Here is a 17567-nt window from a genome sequence, read left to right on the forward strand (position 1 = left end):
TGCATGTGCAGCATGAGAGATGGCGGTTGATTATTCTGTTTCAGTGTCAATTTAAAACTGTAACGTATGCTAAATGCATTCATCTTAAGAAAGCTAATTATCATGTTTTTAATAACCTATATTAACTGCATGTTTGTTTTTTTGCTAACTTCGTGAATGATTTCTTGCAGGAAGTTTTCATAGGAGCAGCTGAATGGAGGATGTTAACAAAATTTGCTCTTAGTTCATAATACATTAGGTTTAGCCTTGGCCTTGTTAGTGAAAAATTGATGTTGACCCTTTTAACCATTTTGTGTTATCTTTTGAGGTTTTTATGTGTTATTTACTATGAACTTGAGTGTTTCTTCCTTTTTCCTAAGACATAATCAAATGCATGTAATCACAGAATAATTCATGCATGGTATGTTTATCGGATAGCTGTTATAAAGTTTTGTGTTCAGAGTTCATTTGCAATATTTCATTGTATCAAAAGTTTTATCATATTGTCCACAAGTGGGGATATTCACTGTGAAGAGTTATAAATGTTAACTTGAATGCAATGTTTAATAATTTTTATCTGTAATTAATTGCATACAGATGCTTGATTTAACACATTATCAACTTTTTATTTTAATGTAACTAAACAATTAATTCATTTTTAAAATTCATTTACATCAGTTGCGAAAATTTAAATGACGTAACTATTGTATTCTACAGTAAATACTACTTCATTTGAGTCATGTAGGTATATACAGATTAAGGAAATATGTTCATGAATATTATTTGCCAACATAAATTATTATTATAAGTAATGTATGTATTCACACTTTATTTTATTAGAATTCTAGCATATACTATTTTTTAACATCCCTTTTCTGTTTGAACAGTTGAAATGTTTGTTTAAAATGTTGGGACAAAAATATCATTTAAACAATTATGCTTATTTTTGCTTTTGTTAAATATATATAGTCACTTAAGTAAGCACTGTATAAACACACACACACACAAGGGTGCACTGTGGAACTTTCACCATTGAGCTATATTAGATTCTCTTGTGGACAATTATGATAACCAGATGGAATTCATTCTGAATTTGCCATATCATATTTTATGCATTTGTTTGCAATTTCAGTAGGAAATAAAATCATTTTGCTAGTTGCGCTGAATTTTATAAGTGATCATTGTTGATTTTCTGAAGTCATCTTTGCTCATACTGATACTAATGTGAATGGCGTTTCAGGTTGCCCGTAAATTGGCCATGGTTGAAGCTGATTTGGAAAGAGCAGAGGAACGGGCAGAAAGTGGTGAATCGTAAGATTCAGTTCTTGCCTGCATGATAACAAATAATAGGATGTTCTGTTAAACCCTATTAAATTTTTTGTTTGTTTATCTTTGTTTTAGTAGCAGATTCTGTGTTATACAAGCCTTTAACGTTTTGGTCAGAAAAGCTGTTGACATTGTTTGTTCGGTTTATCAAATATTGTCATCAGTTCATTTTTCATGCAGTCAAAATGTTAAAGGCATTGTATCTGTAACTTCTTGCACTGTTTTTTAGCGGTGTGCCTAATATCACAAGTAGTTTAGACATACGTTTCAGTGATTAAAAGTGTGCATGTGTTGGAATTCGTATTGCAGGTCTAGGAAACAGTATTTTGTTAAGTTTCCTCCTGTTTGTTGAGGTGAACAAAAAAGCATACATTTCAAAGAAGCATTGTGCTGACATTTGCAGTCTTTAAAATTATTAACAACATATGGAGATGAAGCTTAGATTGTGCTAAAACAAGAAGACATCACATATATTCTCAATTCCGATACTCCTTATGAGGTTTCTACTTTTGGTAGGCCCATAATTTTTTAACACCCAGATCTATACAATTAACATTATTATTGTTCTCACATGTTACAAGTGACAAATAATTTGCGCAATAGAATTGTGTGACAGATTGAGACTGTCATTTTGATGCTATATTGTGTGTTCCACTTTGTTAACAACTCTTTTCTAGACCTGCACTCGTGTGATTTTCCTTACAATTTGTTGTTTTGTGTTTTTGTTTGTGTTTTGTTTTTTGTAAGTAGATGTTATACATGTTCTGCACGATACAATGATCATTGCATGTTGTTTGCACAATAGGTCGCACGTAAACTGGTCATGATGGAGCAGGATTTGGAAAGAGCCGAAGAGAGAGCCGAACATGGTGAATCGTAAGTATTTTGTTTTTCAGTTCACTTGATGTGCTGCAAAGCTTTTCAAAGCACATGTCTTAAATAATTAGGTTTGCAAATTGTATATTTTTTTCTTTGCATTGCTTTTGTCACTTTGGCTAATTTCGACAGTGAGATGAAATTGATGAAATATAGTGAGGGTAAGAATGGTTTTGGAAAGATGAATTTTTCCGATTTATTTACTTTCTTTCTGGAGTTATAATTTACCAATGCTCCAGTTGCCTCATTTCACTTCACGTTGCACTTTATTTACAACTAGTCATTATTAAATCATCTGATGCTGTACGAGAAACACGTGCATAGTGTTTACACTGTCCTTGAAAAATAATTTCATTCCAACAGCAGTTTATGAAAGTATTTTTGAGCAGTTTTAGCATCAACCATGGTTTTGCTCATAACCTTAAGTGTTACTATTCACCAAGGTCAGTATTATTTTCCATTTTGTGATCCTCTCTCAATGGTTTTGCATTAGTGTTTATTGAATATGATGTATAATGTTAGTAGCATATAGTGCATGCGTCGTTTTACTTACATGCTCTGTGTTTGGTGGGTGTCTTTTACACAATTCAGTATTCAAATAAAATTAAAAAATAATTGTGGCATTCATGTGCTACAAACAACAAAATATGTATAGAATTTGTTGTTATTGTATCACTAATATATAAATACTTCTTTTCTGCAGGAAAATCGTAGAGCTTGAGGAAGAGTTGCGTGTTGTAGGCAACAACCTGAAGTCACTTGAGGTGTCTGAAGAGAAGGTACGATTGATTAAAGCAGAATTTTTCATATATTGCATGGTCACATGGTGTAAAGTTTCTTTAATCTGATGAATATTTATGTGAAATCACATTTTTAACTATTTTCTAAAGATGAATCTAAATCTTTTGACATAATCAGACTTTGAAAGAAAATTATAAGCGATAATAAGATATTTGACTTTCAATTATAATTTGCATAATAATTTAGTTAGTTTGTGTGTGTAGTTTTAAATGTAAGAGTTTTAACCATATGTTTTAGAAATGCAAGGCACATCATCATCAGACTCGAAATGTTGGTCGGATATTTGTCATTTGATCTTTCTCCATATTCCCTAACAGAAACCAGTAAACTGACAAATATCAGAAAATGTCTTTAAATGCTTGTAAGTTCAGTGTATGACCTGCCTTGATTTATGATGCTAGAGTAGTTATTATAAAAAGTTACAGAATGTTCCTATTTGTGATTATTTCTTGCCTGTTTCTTTCAATGCAACATAAAGAGCAGCTTCTTTTCAGTTAACTGCAAAGAAAAGTGGTTCTCAGGTTATTGAAATATTGGGACGGGTATCATAGATTAAAAATGGGAAGTAATAGAGATTTTAATATAATACTTCTATTACTAGTGAGGACCATTAGTGTATCCGTAAGATGATAATGCATTTGTATTTTGTGGAAAAAATCATTCTTGGGTGTTTGTATTGAGCTAGACTCTGGATAAAGAACTATGGTTGATGTGTTCACAGCACTGATCTTTATGATAACAGTATATATGAAACATTCTGTTACAATGCGGAATACTAGAACAACACCATTCCTAAATACATTGTCACTTGATAGAAATGTGTGATGTTTTCAGTGGTATCAATCAGTTGCTGCAGATGTCTAAAAGAAAAAGCAGTTACACAATTTTTACCGACAGTTTAGATGCAGTCTGAAGCATTCTTTATGTTGCCATGTACAAATAATCCCTGACTTTGTTGTTGGCATTTTACAAACTCACATTTTGTTAGTGTCTAACCTTTTCCTTTAGGAGATCATTTTGCAGAGTTCCTGTAGTGTGGAGATGTGTGTGTGGATAACATTGCACTTCGTCAGCTGCATGATTCCCAACATTGTGTTTCAAGTTGAACTTTGTCTGCAAGGCAGCTTTTCAATTTACTTGAGTGGGAAAAAATGTGGACTCTAGTGTTTTGTTAATTATAATATTATTACAGTTTTCCATTGATATAGAGATACATGAATAGTTCGAGGCTGGTTGAGCCTTGGTAAAATTTTAAGGAAAAGGTGGTGTTGAAAACTTTCCCTCCTTGGAATTGAAATCAAATGTGTGCTTTTTCTGGTTAGTCATTTGACCCACCAACTTGACCAATTACTGAAACTCCATTTGTACTTATGAAACAAAAAAGTTTGATTAGATATGAAAACAATGCCAGGACACACTGAAATGACTGCAATAAACAAATTGCTACTTTTCCAAAAGATTTATTCAGTTGTTGAACCCTCTTTCCCATAGATGCACTTTCTCATGTCATAACTTGTAATATAAGCAAGGTTTTGGGGGTTTCGTATTTGAGCATATGATCAATTGTTTAGAGATTACAAGAAAACTATTAAGTTGTTCATGCAAACGAGTTACTAATAATACAGTAATCACCAGCTTTTTATATAATTTGTTACTATTTTATTGCATTCATGTTATGATCCTTGCAAACCTTAATTATATATGAATACAGTATTGAAAAGCTGCCTTGTTGTATAATTTAAAAGATTATTCTTATTGAATATTATTAATACAAACTGATTCCTTCAAACACAGGCCAACCAACGTGAGGAGGAGTACAAACAACAAATCAAGACCCTTACAACAAGGCTAAAGGAGGTATTGTAATGTGTTGAAACATTTCAGCATGGTGTGCGTGTTCTGTGATACTAATACATGTATATGTGTGTTCTTTTATTTTGGTTGTAGTTCACTCAGAGGGAGGAGACATTTGAGGAGCAGATTAAGTCACTGAGTGCGCAACTTAAAGAGGTAATGAATATTGACAGAAGTATGGGAAAAAATAGTACATTGTCTGGTGGAAGAGTTACATCTTCATAGCGAAGAACGTGTACCTTCGAGCTGGTGTCTTTATTACCTTTCAGCAACCTAGATGCAGCTGTGTTAATTTTTTTTTTAATACTAATGAATTAGTAGTTCTCTGCATGTGCCTTATTGTGTTCTGTTATAAGTTGGATGTGTTCTTTTCTGTTCTGTCTTAGCTTGCATGCATTAATGTGTTTTGTTTATAATGAACAGGCTACTGCAACAAAAGAGCATTGTGAGGACCAAATTACTATGATTTCTGATAAACTAGCCGATGTAAGTAATATTGGTGCGATCTTGTTTGTAATATGCATGAGACTGGGGGAATAAGTACGGGATATTCAAGTCTGTTGTTTATAATAATTTAATTAGCTGGAATTATTCACTTGAAATTATATTTCTGGCTTAAACAATTTGATATGGGCCATATTTTCAAATAGTTACTTTGGGAAAAATTTCATTTTTATTGACAAACCATTAATTGTTTTACTGTTTGAATGGTTCGACTACATAGTATAGGATATTCATATTATCTGAGAAGATTTTCACGATGAAGACATGTTTTTTAGTTAGGTAAAATTGCTTACAATTCCATTGGGTACAATACATGGGTAGAATTGTTACCCACTTTCACATGTGTATGATCTTACTTAAATGGCATCACTATAAGGTTGCATGGAATTCAAAAGAACTAGAAAGTGTCCTACTGTTTATTTATTGCATTGGTTTTCAGTTATGCAACATAATTTTAAAATTATTATTGTGCATGATTGTTAATTTGTTTAGGGTTATTGAATTAGCCATATAATCATTATTCATCATGTATGCAGGTTTTTACAACAATGTCTCATTTGGCAATCAATAAACTTTTCAACATTCCATGCTCTATATTACATAGAATCTGTTGAAAATATATTATCTACCATGTAAAGTTTGAAAGATATGTTTATGGTTTTAGACAACTGAACGAGATTGTCTTTCTTTTACAAACTTTTATAATGTATTATTTGACATAAGTGTCCACTATACATTGATTCATATTTTCCATTACATTTTGGAATGAATTTGTTACAGAGTATTCAGTACTGAATGCACTGGATACTTGCATTTTTGTACCATTTCTCAACATACAGATTTGATTTTTTTCACTGCTTTTGTGTTGGCCACAATTTTTGCACAGCCTAACTTGTAATTACTGTAAATCATATTCACTACTCAATGTGGTGCACATTGCATTTGTTCAGATTACCGTGGGTACGTTTGGAGGTTGAGGCTAATTTTACCATATACATTTAAGAAAATTCCCATGCTAAGGTGAAAAGAGTGGCTTTTTATAGCAGTCTGCATGAGAAGCGATGCTTTTTTTTTAAAAAAAGTATTTTGTGCATTTATTGGTCTTTGGTGTATTTCTTGAAAGTTCAACAAAAGTTAGAAATAAATATTGAATTAAGACAGAATACAGGAGGAAGTTTTGTTTGTTGAAGGGAGGAGGGGATATAATTATGTAGGAAGTTTGAGCACCTGTATATGGTTAAGACTTCTCGAGTTGAAAGAAAGCAGACAAGATGATTTTTTTACCAATCTTGAACAAGGTAAAATTAGACTTTCAAAATTACATAGGGAAATTCATGACTAGGATTACTAGACATCGTGATTCTTGTTTTGCAGAATCATCATTTCTGCATATAACATAGCGTAAGAATATGTATATAAGATATTTGTATGCAGCATGTGTTGTTGTGGAGTATTTTTCTCTTTGCTTGGGAAAGGCAGGGAAATCTCACCCTCACATTGTTATGGCTCTAATGGAAGTACCTTTGCATATAAAAGAACCAACGTTTCAATGTTCTTTTGTAGCAGTATGCCTTTTCATGTTGTCACTGTATGCAGTTTCTTAACATGCAAAAATGCATCTCTGAATACTCATCTCTTATTTTTATTTGGCTTCACTCATGGTTTATGTTTTCAAATACAGGGTGATATGTTTGAGATGTAACAAAAAGATACAAATATGTTGCAGAAATGAATTCACTTTACTACCACGTACTGGTATGTACAGTCGTGGATACTTCTGTGTTGTAACTATTCTATCAAAAGTCAATGCTATTGGTACAACCCAGAAGTGTCCATGACTGTACGTATGTATGTGGAAGAGGGGTTGCTTTTGTGTCGAAATCAGTAATGCTTCCTCTTTATTACAATTTGGTTGTGATCACCGTGGTGGATGTGGCACAATTCATAATGTGTGAACAAGTTCCACTACGTTGCATGCAGCATTTCTGTGCAAACGCCATGGTGATCTGTCAGAGGTCAGCATCATTTTGTAGTCTTTGTTCACAAGTCACTTGAAATACGAACATGAAATTGTCTGGAGACTTCACCATACAATGCATCCGTTCAAATTCAATCAGCTGAAAGATATGTATTTTACCTTTGTGCATTCAATGTATTTTACCATTGTGCATTCAATGGTTTACTTTTAAAACATCTTGAGCAGATCACCCAGTAAATGTTCCTCACATGTTAAGTGCATGGGGAATTTTATTCTAATGTGTGACTGGAAACCTAACACTGGAACTCATGATTGTTATCTTTTCATGCTTCATAATCTGTATGTACGAATTTTCTTTTTTTTTTTGCACTATGTTTATACTATATGTTTGTGTTGTGTTACTGCTTGCTCTTTTAATTGGCAATTTTACAATGTAGGGGAAAACTGTTCATAATTTTCTAATGATGGTCTTAATTTTTTGGATGGGAGCCTTCTGATGTAATAGCACTGCATGAGAATCCCTTGCTACTTTAAAATACCTTGTAGCAAAGAGGTTTGACAGTTTGATTAATGAAATTCCCCTTCTCTGGTAAGTATGTATATTAAGCATGTATGCCTTTTGAATGGCTGTTTGCACAATTATCAAGCTTAATTGTAATTAACATTTGTTACTAGCACAATATGAAGTGTAATATTAGAAAGAAACTAATCTAGAGATAGGGAAAGATTATTACATGTGAAATTAATAATGTTCCATCATTTTTAGTAATCATGCTAGATATTTTATAATGTTCTAAATGGGCACTTTGCAAATTCCCTTTGTTTATATTGTACATATAAATATTGCTAAACTGACAGCATTTTGTGCTAATAGAGCCATGTGAACATTGGTACACAATTTTGTCTTGATAAAATTCAAATCATACAGTCTGATAACACTGGTGTCCATTGAGAGTATAAATGTTTACACAAAATGCATTTTTTTGTGTGTGTACTTAATGATGATACATTTCTTGTTCTCCATGACATTTTATGGAGCTCTTTCATAACCTTCTTCCCTTATCACAAGCTCGGCTGTAATGTTTCCTGTGCAATTTCTCAATTTGCATGAATGGACATGCATGTGTTCTTCCTTGCTTGGCTTAGTTAACTCAAACATTGGTCCTGGGTAAAATCAATTCTGTATGGTAAACATGAACATGACCCATCATACATGTCTAACTATAATCCTCCCCTTGTAATTTCTGGGAGGGAGAGGGTGTAGGGAATTACATTCTGTGTAATGTAGGTCCTCTTTTGTCACCGGATTTGCATTGAGATTTTGCAACAAAGTATAACGTTTCATTGTTCAAAAGAATTATGTTGAAATCTCTAAGAGCTGTAATTTGGTCTTCCTGTCTCCAGGATGTGAAATTTAGTTGTATTTTTATGCTACAAAATTCTTGCAATGTGTATTTTATATAAACAATGTTAACACACATGGATGAAAATTTAGCAGCTGTTAGTGTAGGAAATTACAAAAGTTGAGATTTAACAGTTAAATAATTTTTGCGATGTTCAAAATTGTTGGTACACATTGTTCTTAACATGTTTCATTGACAGTTTGTGTGCTGTAGTTCACTATCTGTTGTGCTAATTGTTAAAACTAACATTAATTAAGTTGTACTTTGTGGTTAATCCCATATTTTATTGCTATGATTCTGTTCAATATAACATTTACATCATACATTGCAGGCTGAATCCCGCGCTGAGTTCGCTGAGAGATCAGTTCAGAAGTTGCAGAAGGAGGTGGACAGAGTGGAAGGTAAGTCTATTGTAAAATGTATTTTACATACTAAAGTAGTAAATGCCTTCATTTTATCAATGCCAATTATCAGAATATCCTTCAGAATTAAGTTTGAACTAATGAATTTTTCTAGAGAGTTTCAACAATTTATTGTTTCACCATTCAGAAAACTTATTGTGCCTGTCTAAGGTGTTCTTGAACTTTTTAAATATAATTTTATTTATGAACATTTTTTTTTGTGTAAAGCTTACTACTGATGAATTTCGTATCGCTAGAATCACATCCTTGCATTTTGTTACTTTGAGTGAGAGAATTATGTATTTTTATCTTCCGGATAATTCAGTGAAGATGTTAAATCTTTGTCAACTGATAAAATTGCATTCATTTTGTGTATGGCTAGCACAGTTGGAATGCACATTTTACTGTTATTGTGTATGTTAGTTCATTTTGACTGTCAGTTACAATGATGAGGACAAGAAATTGTAATTTATAATTCATAATTATATGTGTTTGTTCAAATCAGCTGAAGAATTGTCAGGAATAATTTATGTATGCCAGAAAAGTTTCCCTCTGCACAAGTGTGTGTAAAATTTTGCCCCAAAATTGACTTATAATTTTATAGTGCAAAATGCAAGGATTTTGTGATTTGGAAAAAAGGGGAAATGAAAAATCATTTATATTGATAACCTAAGTTGTTTTTACATAGACAGCTGAAGTGGATATGTTTTACATGCTGGAAGTAAGTAATGTCATGTTTGTTCAAGGAAAACTAACATAGAGCATTGGATGTGGCATACTTACTTGATTATTTTGAAATTTGTTTACCATTAAGTTTAATATATTTAAGTAAGTCTGTCCACAACGAAGTGCAGCAAATGTGATAATGTTATTGTTACGGGTGTTCGCCTTTATAGCTTATGTTTTGTTGTTTAATTTTGTGTACATTGAGGTGTTTCTCAATGTTGAAATAATGTTCATGCACTGATTAACATTATTCATGTATTATGTCTATGTATAAGCTCTAATGCTTGCGTATGCTTAGTTTTAAACTGACAAGTTATTAGGTGTCTCTACAATACAGACTTGCTATATTTTTTATATTAAGTATAAGTATATGTAGTAGATAATAACTATAGAAATATATATTTTTGATAATAAAATAGTGTGAATTCAATAATGGCCTCGTCGACGGGATGGTGTGAATTCTGTGTGTCTTTATATTGTTTTTATTTACTTTGTATAGTTTAGTTTTGTCAAACGAAAACATTAATTTTAATGCAGAATTGTGCACCATTATAAATAATAATAATAATAGCGGAGCTATCTTTATATTTTAATAGTTCTGACCATGCAATTCATACCATCCATTTTTCTTCTATCTAATTGTGTTTCTGTCTAACTGCATGGTTTGATTTTTGACAGTACAGGTAGTGTTTTGATGTTTTTAAAAAATGTTTTTACTAATATTCATTGTAATGCTAAAAACGACAGTACTTGAAACTTTATTGTCGGTGTTCTGAAGTTAGAATCCATGAAACGTAATCCTTCTGCATTTCATTGAGTGTGTTGAGAGATTACTTTTCATTCATCATTAAAACTTTGCCCCTGTATCTTAGCACCCTTGAATCGTTGAAAATCTGCCCCCTTTTTACCACCACAAGTCAGTTAACGTCAACTTTCAATGGGACAAAATGTGCCTGTGATTGGACCTGCACTGCACTGTACTGTACCTGTTCGAAACTTTTTTGCAGATGACCTCCTGGCCGAAAAAGAAAAGAATAAAATGCTACAAGAAGAGATGGAAGCCACCTTGCATGACATTCAAAATATGTAAACCATCACGCATGTAGAGAGGAGAAGCGTGTGTAATCCCCAGGTTTGATGCATTTTCCTCCCTTGCATACCTGTAACAACCTAAGGCATTCATTGCACACTTTGGGATCAGGTGATGGGGAAGCTAACACAATTAGAACTTGTAGAGCGAGGAGGTGCAGAACAATTTGACATAAAGATAGAGTATTGTGTTTGTTGTGGGACTGCTTGTGTTCACAGCTTATACAGATACTCTTTCCGTACTTAATTTAATTCATACTATGGGAATGAGACACGCGGTAATAGATAATTAAGGTACTAAAGTTTTTCGCGAAGCTGTTGTACATTATTTTCTATTAATTTCAGTAGTCACTGCCACCATCACAACGAATTCCGAGGATGGCAGTGGCTACCGAAATTAATAGAAAATAGTGTAAAACAGCTTCGCGGAAAACGTGAGTACCTTAATTATAATAATTTAATGTTAGGTGATCATGATCGCAATAGCATGTGGCACTCATATTCTCTCTTTTATCGAAAATCATTGCTATTTTGTACACCATATACTCCATAAGTAATGAACATATAGCAATCATGTAGACCTCTGCGGCGTAGTAGTTAACTCAACATGCTACGATGCCAGAGGTCCCGAGTTTGAATCCCAGTCTGGTGGGTGTTCTTTGCGAGTGCACCTTCAATTTCATAATATCGTCATAGTCAGAATTAGCCAAAACTGGTAGAAAAGTGTCACTAAATAACAAAAAATACAAACTGACACAAAATGAATTATCCAAAATTTGAATTAACAAAAACACGTACCATTAAAGATTTCAAGGGGAGTAAACTACTGTACGAATTACTGAGTAATTCATATTATCAAAGTTTTCCAACTTAACAGTGTTAGGTGAATAATGGCTGCTTTGTACACTATTAGTAGACACTTCTATTTATTTCTTACCGACTTATTCATGATTTCATTGTTCATAAACCATGAACGATTTGGTCTCTGCACCTATCAGTTAACTAGGCTTCTCACTGTCCAAATATTCCCAGCATACATGTATTAGTCCTGTTCAAGTCTGGTGGGATACAGGGTAAGGGTTTTTTTTTTGTTTTTAATTTGAATGTGCTGCTGTACCTAATTTTATAACTGGTTCTCTCTAATTTTGATTTTTTTTTGTGGTAAATTGTGTTCATGATTTTGTGTATCTGGCTATATTTTCTTGAACCTCATTCTTGCCATGAGAACAGCTTGGATAGTGTTCCACAATGGTTTGAATGCACAGGTGAAGCATAAATTTGAAATCATGTGGTTCAGACAAACTTTTACAATAGCCAAGATCAAGAATTAATAAAATAATTATTTAAAATTTTCAAAACAAGTACAATTTTTTGAATCTTTAACACGCATACAATTATAGAGAACCAAGTTGATGCCAAAATGTGCAAAGAATGAAATATTTTAATTTCATTACAACCCTGTTTTGCATGTTTGCATTTGCATAATGTTTGCATGCAATTTTTTTTCTTTGTTTAGTGGTGTAAACTGAGCTATTGCTTAAGTTGTTTGCAGCCAAATGTTCTCTCAAAAAGCATTTTTTGGGACTGCTGATTTCCTTGATAAGACTTGAAAAAAAGTACTATTATCAGATGCATGTAAAGAGATTTCATTTAGTGTGTGATGCAGCAACAGTATCTTTGAATTTGTTGTCATGATGGAAAATTACTAGAGGCATGCAAATTTCGTTTTTGACGAAAACACGAAATATGAAATAACATGTTGTAATGTTCATTTTTCATGTTTGTGAAAGGTGTGAGGCACATTTTTCTATCCGGTTTTGTCACGAAATAATGCGAAATATACTCTTAACACAAAATTTACCATTTATATACCGACGCGACACTTTCTGAAGTATCCTGTGAGTTATGCAATTCACAGAAAATTGATTAATTCTGCTGTAAATATTTGAGAAGCAAAAATGGATCGCTTTACACAGGAATAAACTTAATACTCTGGTAACTACATAAATGTGCTATTAGAAGGAGTAAGTTTATTTTGTGTAATAACTGCAGTTTTTAAATCAAATTTAGGATTATATTCACAATTTTAGAACCAAAATGTCATTTTTGACTACTTTTGATGTGATTATTCACCGCTATAACACCGAAATTTTATTTTATTTACCGCTTTTGATCCCGAAATCGACTCTTGTTTTTGTACCGAAATTTTCCTTTTTTATTTACCAAAAATATGTGCCTCTAAAAATTACATATTTGTTTTGGATAATGAACTTCATGCTATTACAACTAGAGCATACAGTTGACAACATGTATCGGTTCTTTTCACATATGCAGGTAGAAAAAACCTTACCTGTACTCTCTTGCCTCATTCTAAGTACATAATAAGTGAAGTTCAAATATTCAGTTCACATAGTTTTTTAAATATAGCTTCAAATTAACTATTGTTATTAATGCAGATATACTTGTTAGTGAAAGCAGAGGTCCTTAATTTATCTTGAAAAAACAAGTTTGCAATGTGGAACATCACCTATACAATAACTATTGTTTTAGATTATAGAATTCTTGTTAGGTATATGAAATTCACCTAGCACACAGTTTCATTTTGGCTTTCAAGGATGATATTCTGTGGTTTAACGGTGTGTAAGTACTTAAAAATCTTGACTCAGTTTACACCAGAATCTAAAATTTGTTTAGTATTTTAGTTAATTTATTTAGAAAACGTTTGTGTATCCTATTGTGCAATATTGCTTTATGAATATTGGGTATGTTAAATTTTTTTTACTTCAAGCAAATGGCCTGTTTTATATGATATTTCAATAATTGTCAAGACCTTTATAAATCCATTTTTTGTTCTGTAATTGTTAGTTTCAATTGATCAGAAAATCACACGAAACTCATTTTACAAGCGAACTTGCTTGTTCACTGAAGGGGCTTAGAGTTGTTTGTATCAGTTATTAAATAACAATAGGATGTATTTTTTTTAAAAAAATGGTAATATGTATCACAGAAACATTATTTTTGATACATGTTTAAAATGGGATTCCTAATCTCCAGAAAGAGAAACTTGAATATGGTTGATGTGGCAGTGCTAATGTATACTGTCATTCCATTATCAGGAGTGGGGCCCCCTAGATGGCATAGTGAATAGTGAAAATGTTCTTGCATTGTAATCAAGAGGTCCCAAGTTGGATACCTGGTGGAGGCACATAGTGGTTTGGATCCCATTTTTTAAACTGTAGGCCCAATCCTGATAGCCTATTAGTGCAGAAAGTGGACTTAAAACAGAAATGCAAACTTGTTATCAAAAGTAAAATTTGTAACATTTGAGGGGTGGGGCTAGGTGTAAAATTAGAGAGAAAATTGTGATTGCTGCTCATAACGTATTTTTGGCTGTGACATTTGAGTCACCCAGTTTTGTTTTCCTAAGGGGAGATGGAAGCTTTCGTTATCATGGCATTTGCCACGTGTGCAGTCAAGATTGACTACATGTACAGCCTTTATTCAGATACTTTAATTACATGTATAGCCTTTATTCAGCAAACTTTCTGTGCTTGCCTGTTATCACATATTATAAATACACCAATTTCACATGTAAACATTGTATAAGGCAAGAGATTAGCTTGAATTGTTTTGTGACATCATTGGGTTTTTATTATTTCTGTATTGCAGAATGGATACACAAAATTTATGTGCTTATGTTTTGTTTCATACTAAGAAGACAGTTTTCACAATTATGTTACATAATTTTTTAGTGTAGAAAGAATAATTCTCTTGTTGAAACCATTGAATGTTTAATGATCACTTAAGCCGTAATATATTTTCTGTTGTTTTTTTTTGTGTTGTGGATTTTCACATAGATGGCATGGACTAGCATTTTTTCGTTAGCTGTTTCGTGTATATAAGAACCCTTCCTGTTTCATCCTTATCTGAAATCAAACTTGGGGGTCAGGAAAAATTCACACTGTTCTGTGGGTTTCTTCACTGCCATTACTGAAAGTTTCAACATTTCCTTAATTGTGTTTGGTGGTGGGACATTTCTGTTCTAACTGACTTTATCTGTTCCTTTCAGATGATTTGATTGTTGCGAAAACGCAGTATAAGGTCATTAATGACGACTTGGATTCTGCCTTCGATGAATTGTATGGCATCTAAATTAGTGTCATCTTGTGTCATCGCAACTGCACTTGCACACACTACCACTGCTGCTACGCTGCTTTTTTCTTCTGCTAACCTGCACCACGAGTAGTATACAAAAATTATGCACATTATTTGATTTTGCTGTTTCTATCTTTTTTTTTAGTGTTATGGTGTCTCAATTGCTTTAAGAAGCTTAGTTTAAAATCAAAACACTTCTAAAATACAAAGCTTTATAATGGCTGAGCTGTTTGCAACTTGTTTTATTTTGTAATCTGGGGGTTACTTTTAAAGGTTTGGCTGTGCACTCATTCAACTTGTAGGTTTTTCTGTTGACATTTTGCTTACAAGTTGTTTATGTTGTAATCATGTGCAGAGCTGTTATAGTTGTTGGGAGCTTGTTGGCATTTTTCCCATCCTGTTCTTTTTCCATATCTTTACGCACTCACTGTAGTCTTTATTATTGATCATTCTTTACAGATGAATTGGTTCATGAGAAGGAGAAATACAAGTATATCTGTGATGACTTGGACCAAACCTTCACTGAACTCACTGGCTATTAGAACTGCTGTATTAAACTTTAATGCATCTGCAGGATTGCCCCCGGTATCTTTTACTTTTGGCTGTATCATTTGTTCTGTTTTGAATGCCTTCCTATTTTTTGTTTTTCTTTGTAAAAAAGAACATAGTGCATATTCAGGCTTTGATGCAAGCTTTTTTTTTTTGGTTGTGCCAGCAGCACACGCTCTCTCCTCATGTCCTTTGTACATTAAAAGGGAAATTTAAATAATGTTAATGATAACACAGCATACTATGTACATTCTGTATATCTAATTTTTAAATGTCCCAAATTATTTTTACGTTGCAAGAGGTGTTGTAATGAACTTTTTTGAACTGTCCGTTTTTACAGACGAGTTGGTTCAGGAGAAGGAAAGATACAAGACTATTGCAGATGAAATGGATCAGACTTTTGCTGATTTAGCAGGGTATTGAGTATTTTACACATAATATAAGGAGAAAAAAAAAAAAAACATTCCCGAGTGGATCAAATATCAATGGCTTCTTGCATACGTGGTGATGCTATCAGATGTGTGATTATAGCAAGATTCAAAGTGGTTTCTTTGGTATGAAAAGCCAATAATAGATATACTCTGGCGCTGTGTTGTAACATTATGTATGTAATCTGCTGGAATTGTATCTACCCTCTTTTCAATGTTCAATCCTGCACTGCCATGTTTGCCAATGTACAGAAAGTGAGTGTTTCAGAATAATGATCACACATCTGGGTTTGGATGTTCACCAGAAAATGAATCAAAAAATGGAAGTACAGTAATGTTATAAAGAAAAAAGTAGGACATGCTTGTGAGTGGTAAAATATGTGGCACTTGAATTCATCTTATACGCTATGCAATATTGATAATGCAGTACCAAACCTTTTACTCCAGATAAATTGTCACGGACCATGTTTTACCTTTCTGGAAGTGAAGGCATTTTACATTTTTCCTTTTTAATTTTTTTTTGTCTGCAAGAACTGACTGAATGGTGAAAATCTAAAATAAAAACTATTTGCGCTGTTTTAACCTGATTTGAATAAGTTTGGCATTATATTTGGTGCAGGGCCTTATACACACTGGTTTTGTTGGGCTTAAAAATAACAAAATAGCTTGCTCACGCAGCCAGGCCATCGAGGATTTTTCACAGCTTGGGATGTCAAGGGCCATTTCCAATGCAACTTGTTTTGTAAAAAAAACTATTTAAACCTTTAGTCACGAACTTCATAAAATATTTCTTATAGTAGTTGATTGTACACAGAATATACCATATTTGTGTTAACATCTTGTATGAAAAAATATATAATTTTTTGATTACAAGTTGTGGTTTGATTTTTTTGCTCAGCTCTTTCATGTGTTGGTGTAAGAAATTATTGGAAAGTAATCAACTGTTACTGAACTGACAAAATTTAAAAAATGTAAATATGTATATATAAGATACAAGGGTTACAAAAAAGTCAGCTTTGATTGTGCTTTTCTTATTACATTAAAGTAGGGAATGGTAAAAAAATAATAACAATGTTTTTTTAATGAATGACAAATAATAAATTGTGAGTTAACTTTTTCCTAAATTTTACTTTTGTTACATAGCCATCATGTCATCTAAATTATGTTTCATAACTTGTATAATTTAGGAAGGATATACATAAAAATATATATTATTTATGAATATACAATTTTGATATCTTAATTCTATCCTTTTCTTTCATAAATTTTGCTGCATTCTAATTTAAAATTAGGATGCCTATATTCAATATATTGAATGGAGGTGGCTCAGTCGGTAACGCATCTGACTACCATGCTAAAGGTCCCGGGTTCAATCCCCGGAACTTTTCTAATGTTGGAAGCGGCCCTGGTGCCCACCCAGTGTCGATTGACATGGGGTACCTTTGGAAAACCCTGGGGGGGGGGGGGGGGGTAAAGGTGGTCAGGGGCATGATGCTGA

At 32.8% G+C, this 17567-nt stretch overlaps 1 protein-coding gene across 37 annotated transcripts in view; it reads left to right on the top strand.

Moving 5' to 3' along the window:
• Positions 1 to 16942, top strand: part of Tm1 (tropomyosin 1) — a 61652-nt gene extending 44710 nt beyond the window's left edge. For 5 of the 37 annotated variants that reach the window (XM_083140955.1, XM_083140951.1, XM_083140933.1 and 2 more), the window contains 5 exons: positions 1220 to 1290; positions 2885 to 2960; positions 4777 to 4839; positions 9053 to 9122; positions 15007 to 16942. In XM_083140955.1, the coding sequence (XP_082997081.1) occupies positions 1220 to 1290; positions 2885 to 2960; positions 4777 to 4839; positions 9053 to 9122; positions 15007 to 15089 (363 nt within the window). In that variant the 3' untranslated portion in view covers positions 15090 to 16942. Of the gene's footprint in view, positions 1 to 1219; positions 1291 to 2110; positions 2182 to 2884; positions 2961 to 4776; positions 4840 to 4929; positions 4993 to 5259; positions 5323 to 9052; positions 9123 to 10855; positions 10981 to 15006 lie in introns of all 37 variants that reach the window. The other 32 variants (XM_083140960.1, XM_083140950.1, XM_083140966.1 and 29 more) reach the window with 21 other exon arrangements.
• Positions 16943 to 17567: the final 625 nt, after the last annotated feature.

Source organism: Lepisma saccharinum, chromosome 19 (assembly GCF_977018435.1).
Source record: "Lepisma saccharinum chromosome 19, izLepSacc3.1, whole genome shotgun sequence".
NCBI lineage: Eukaryota > Metazoa > Arthropoda > Insecta > Zygentoma > Lepismatidae > Lepisma > Lepisma saccharinum.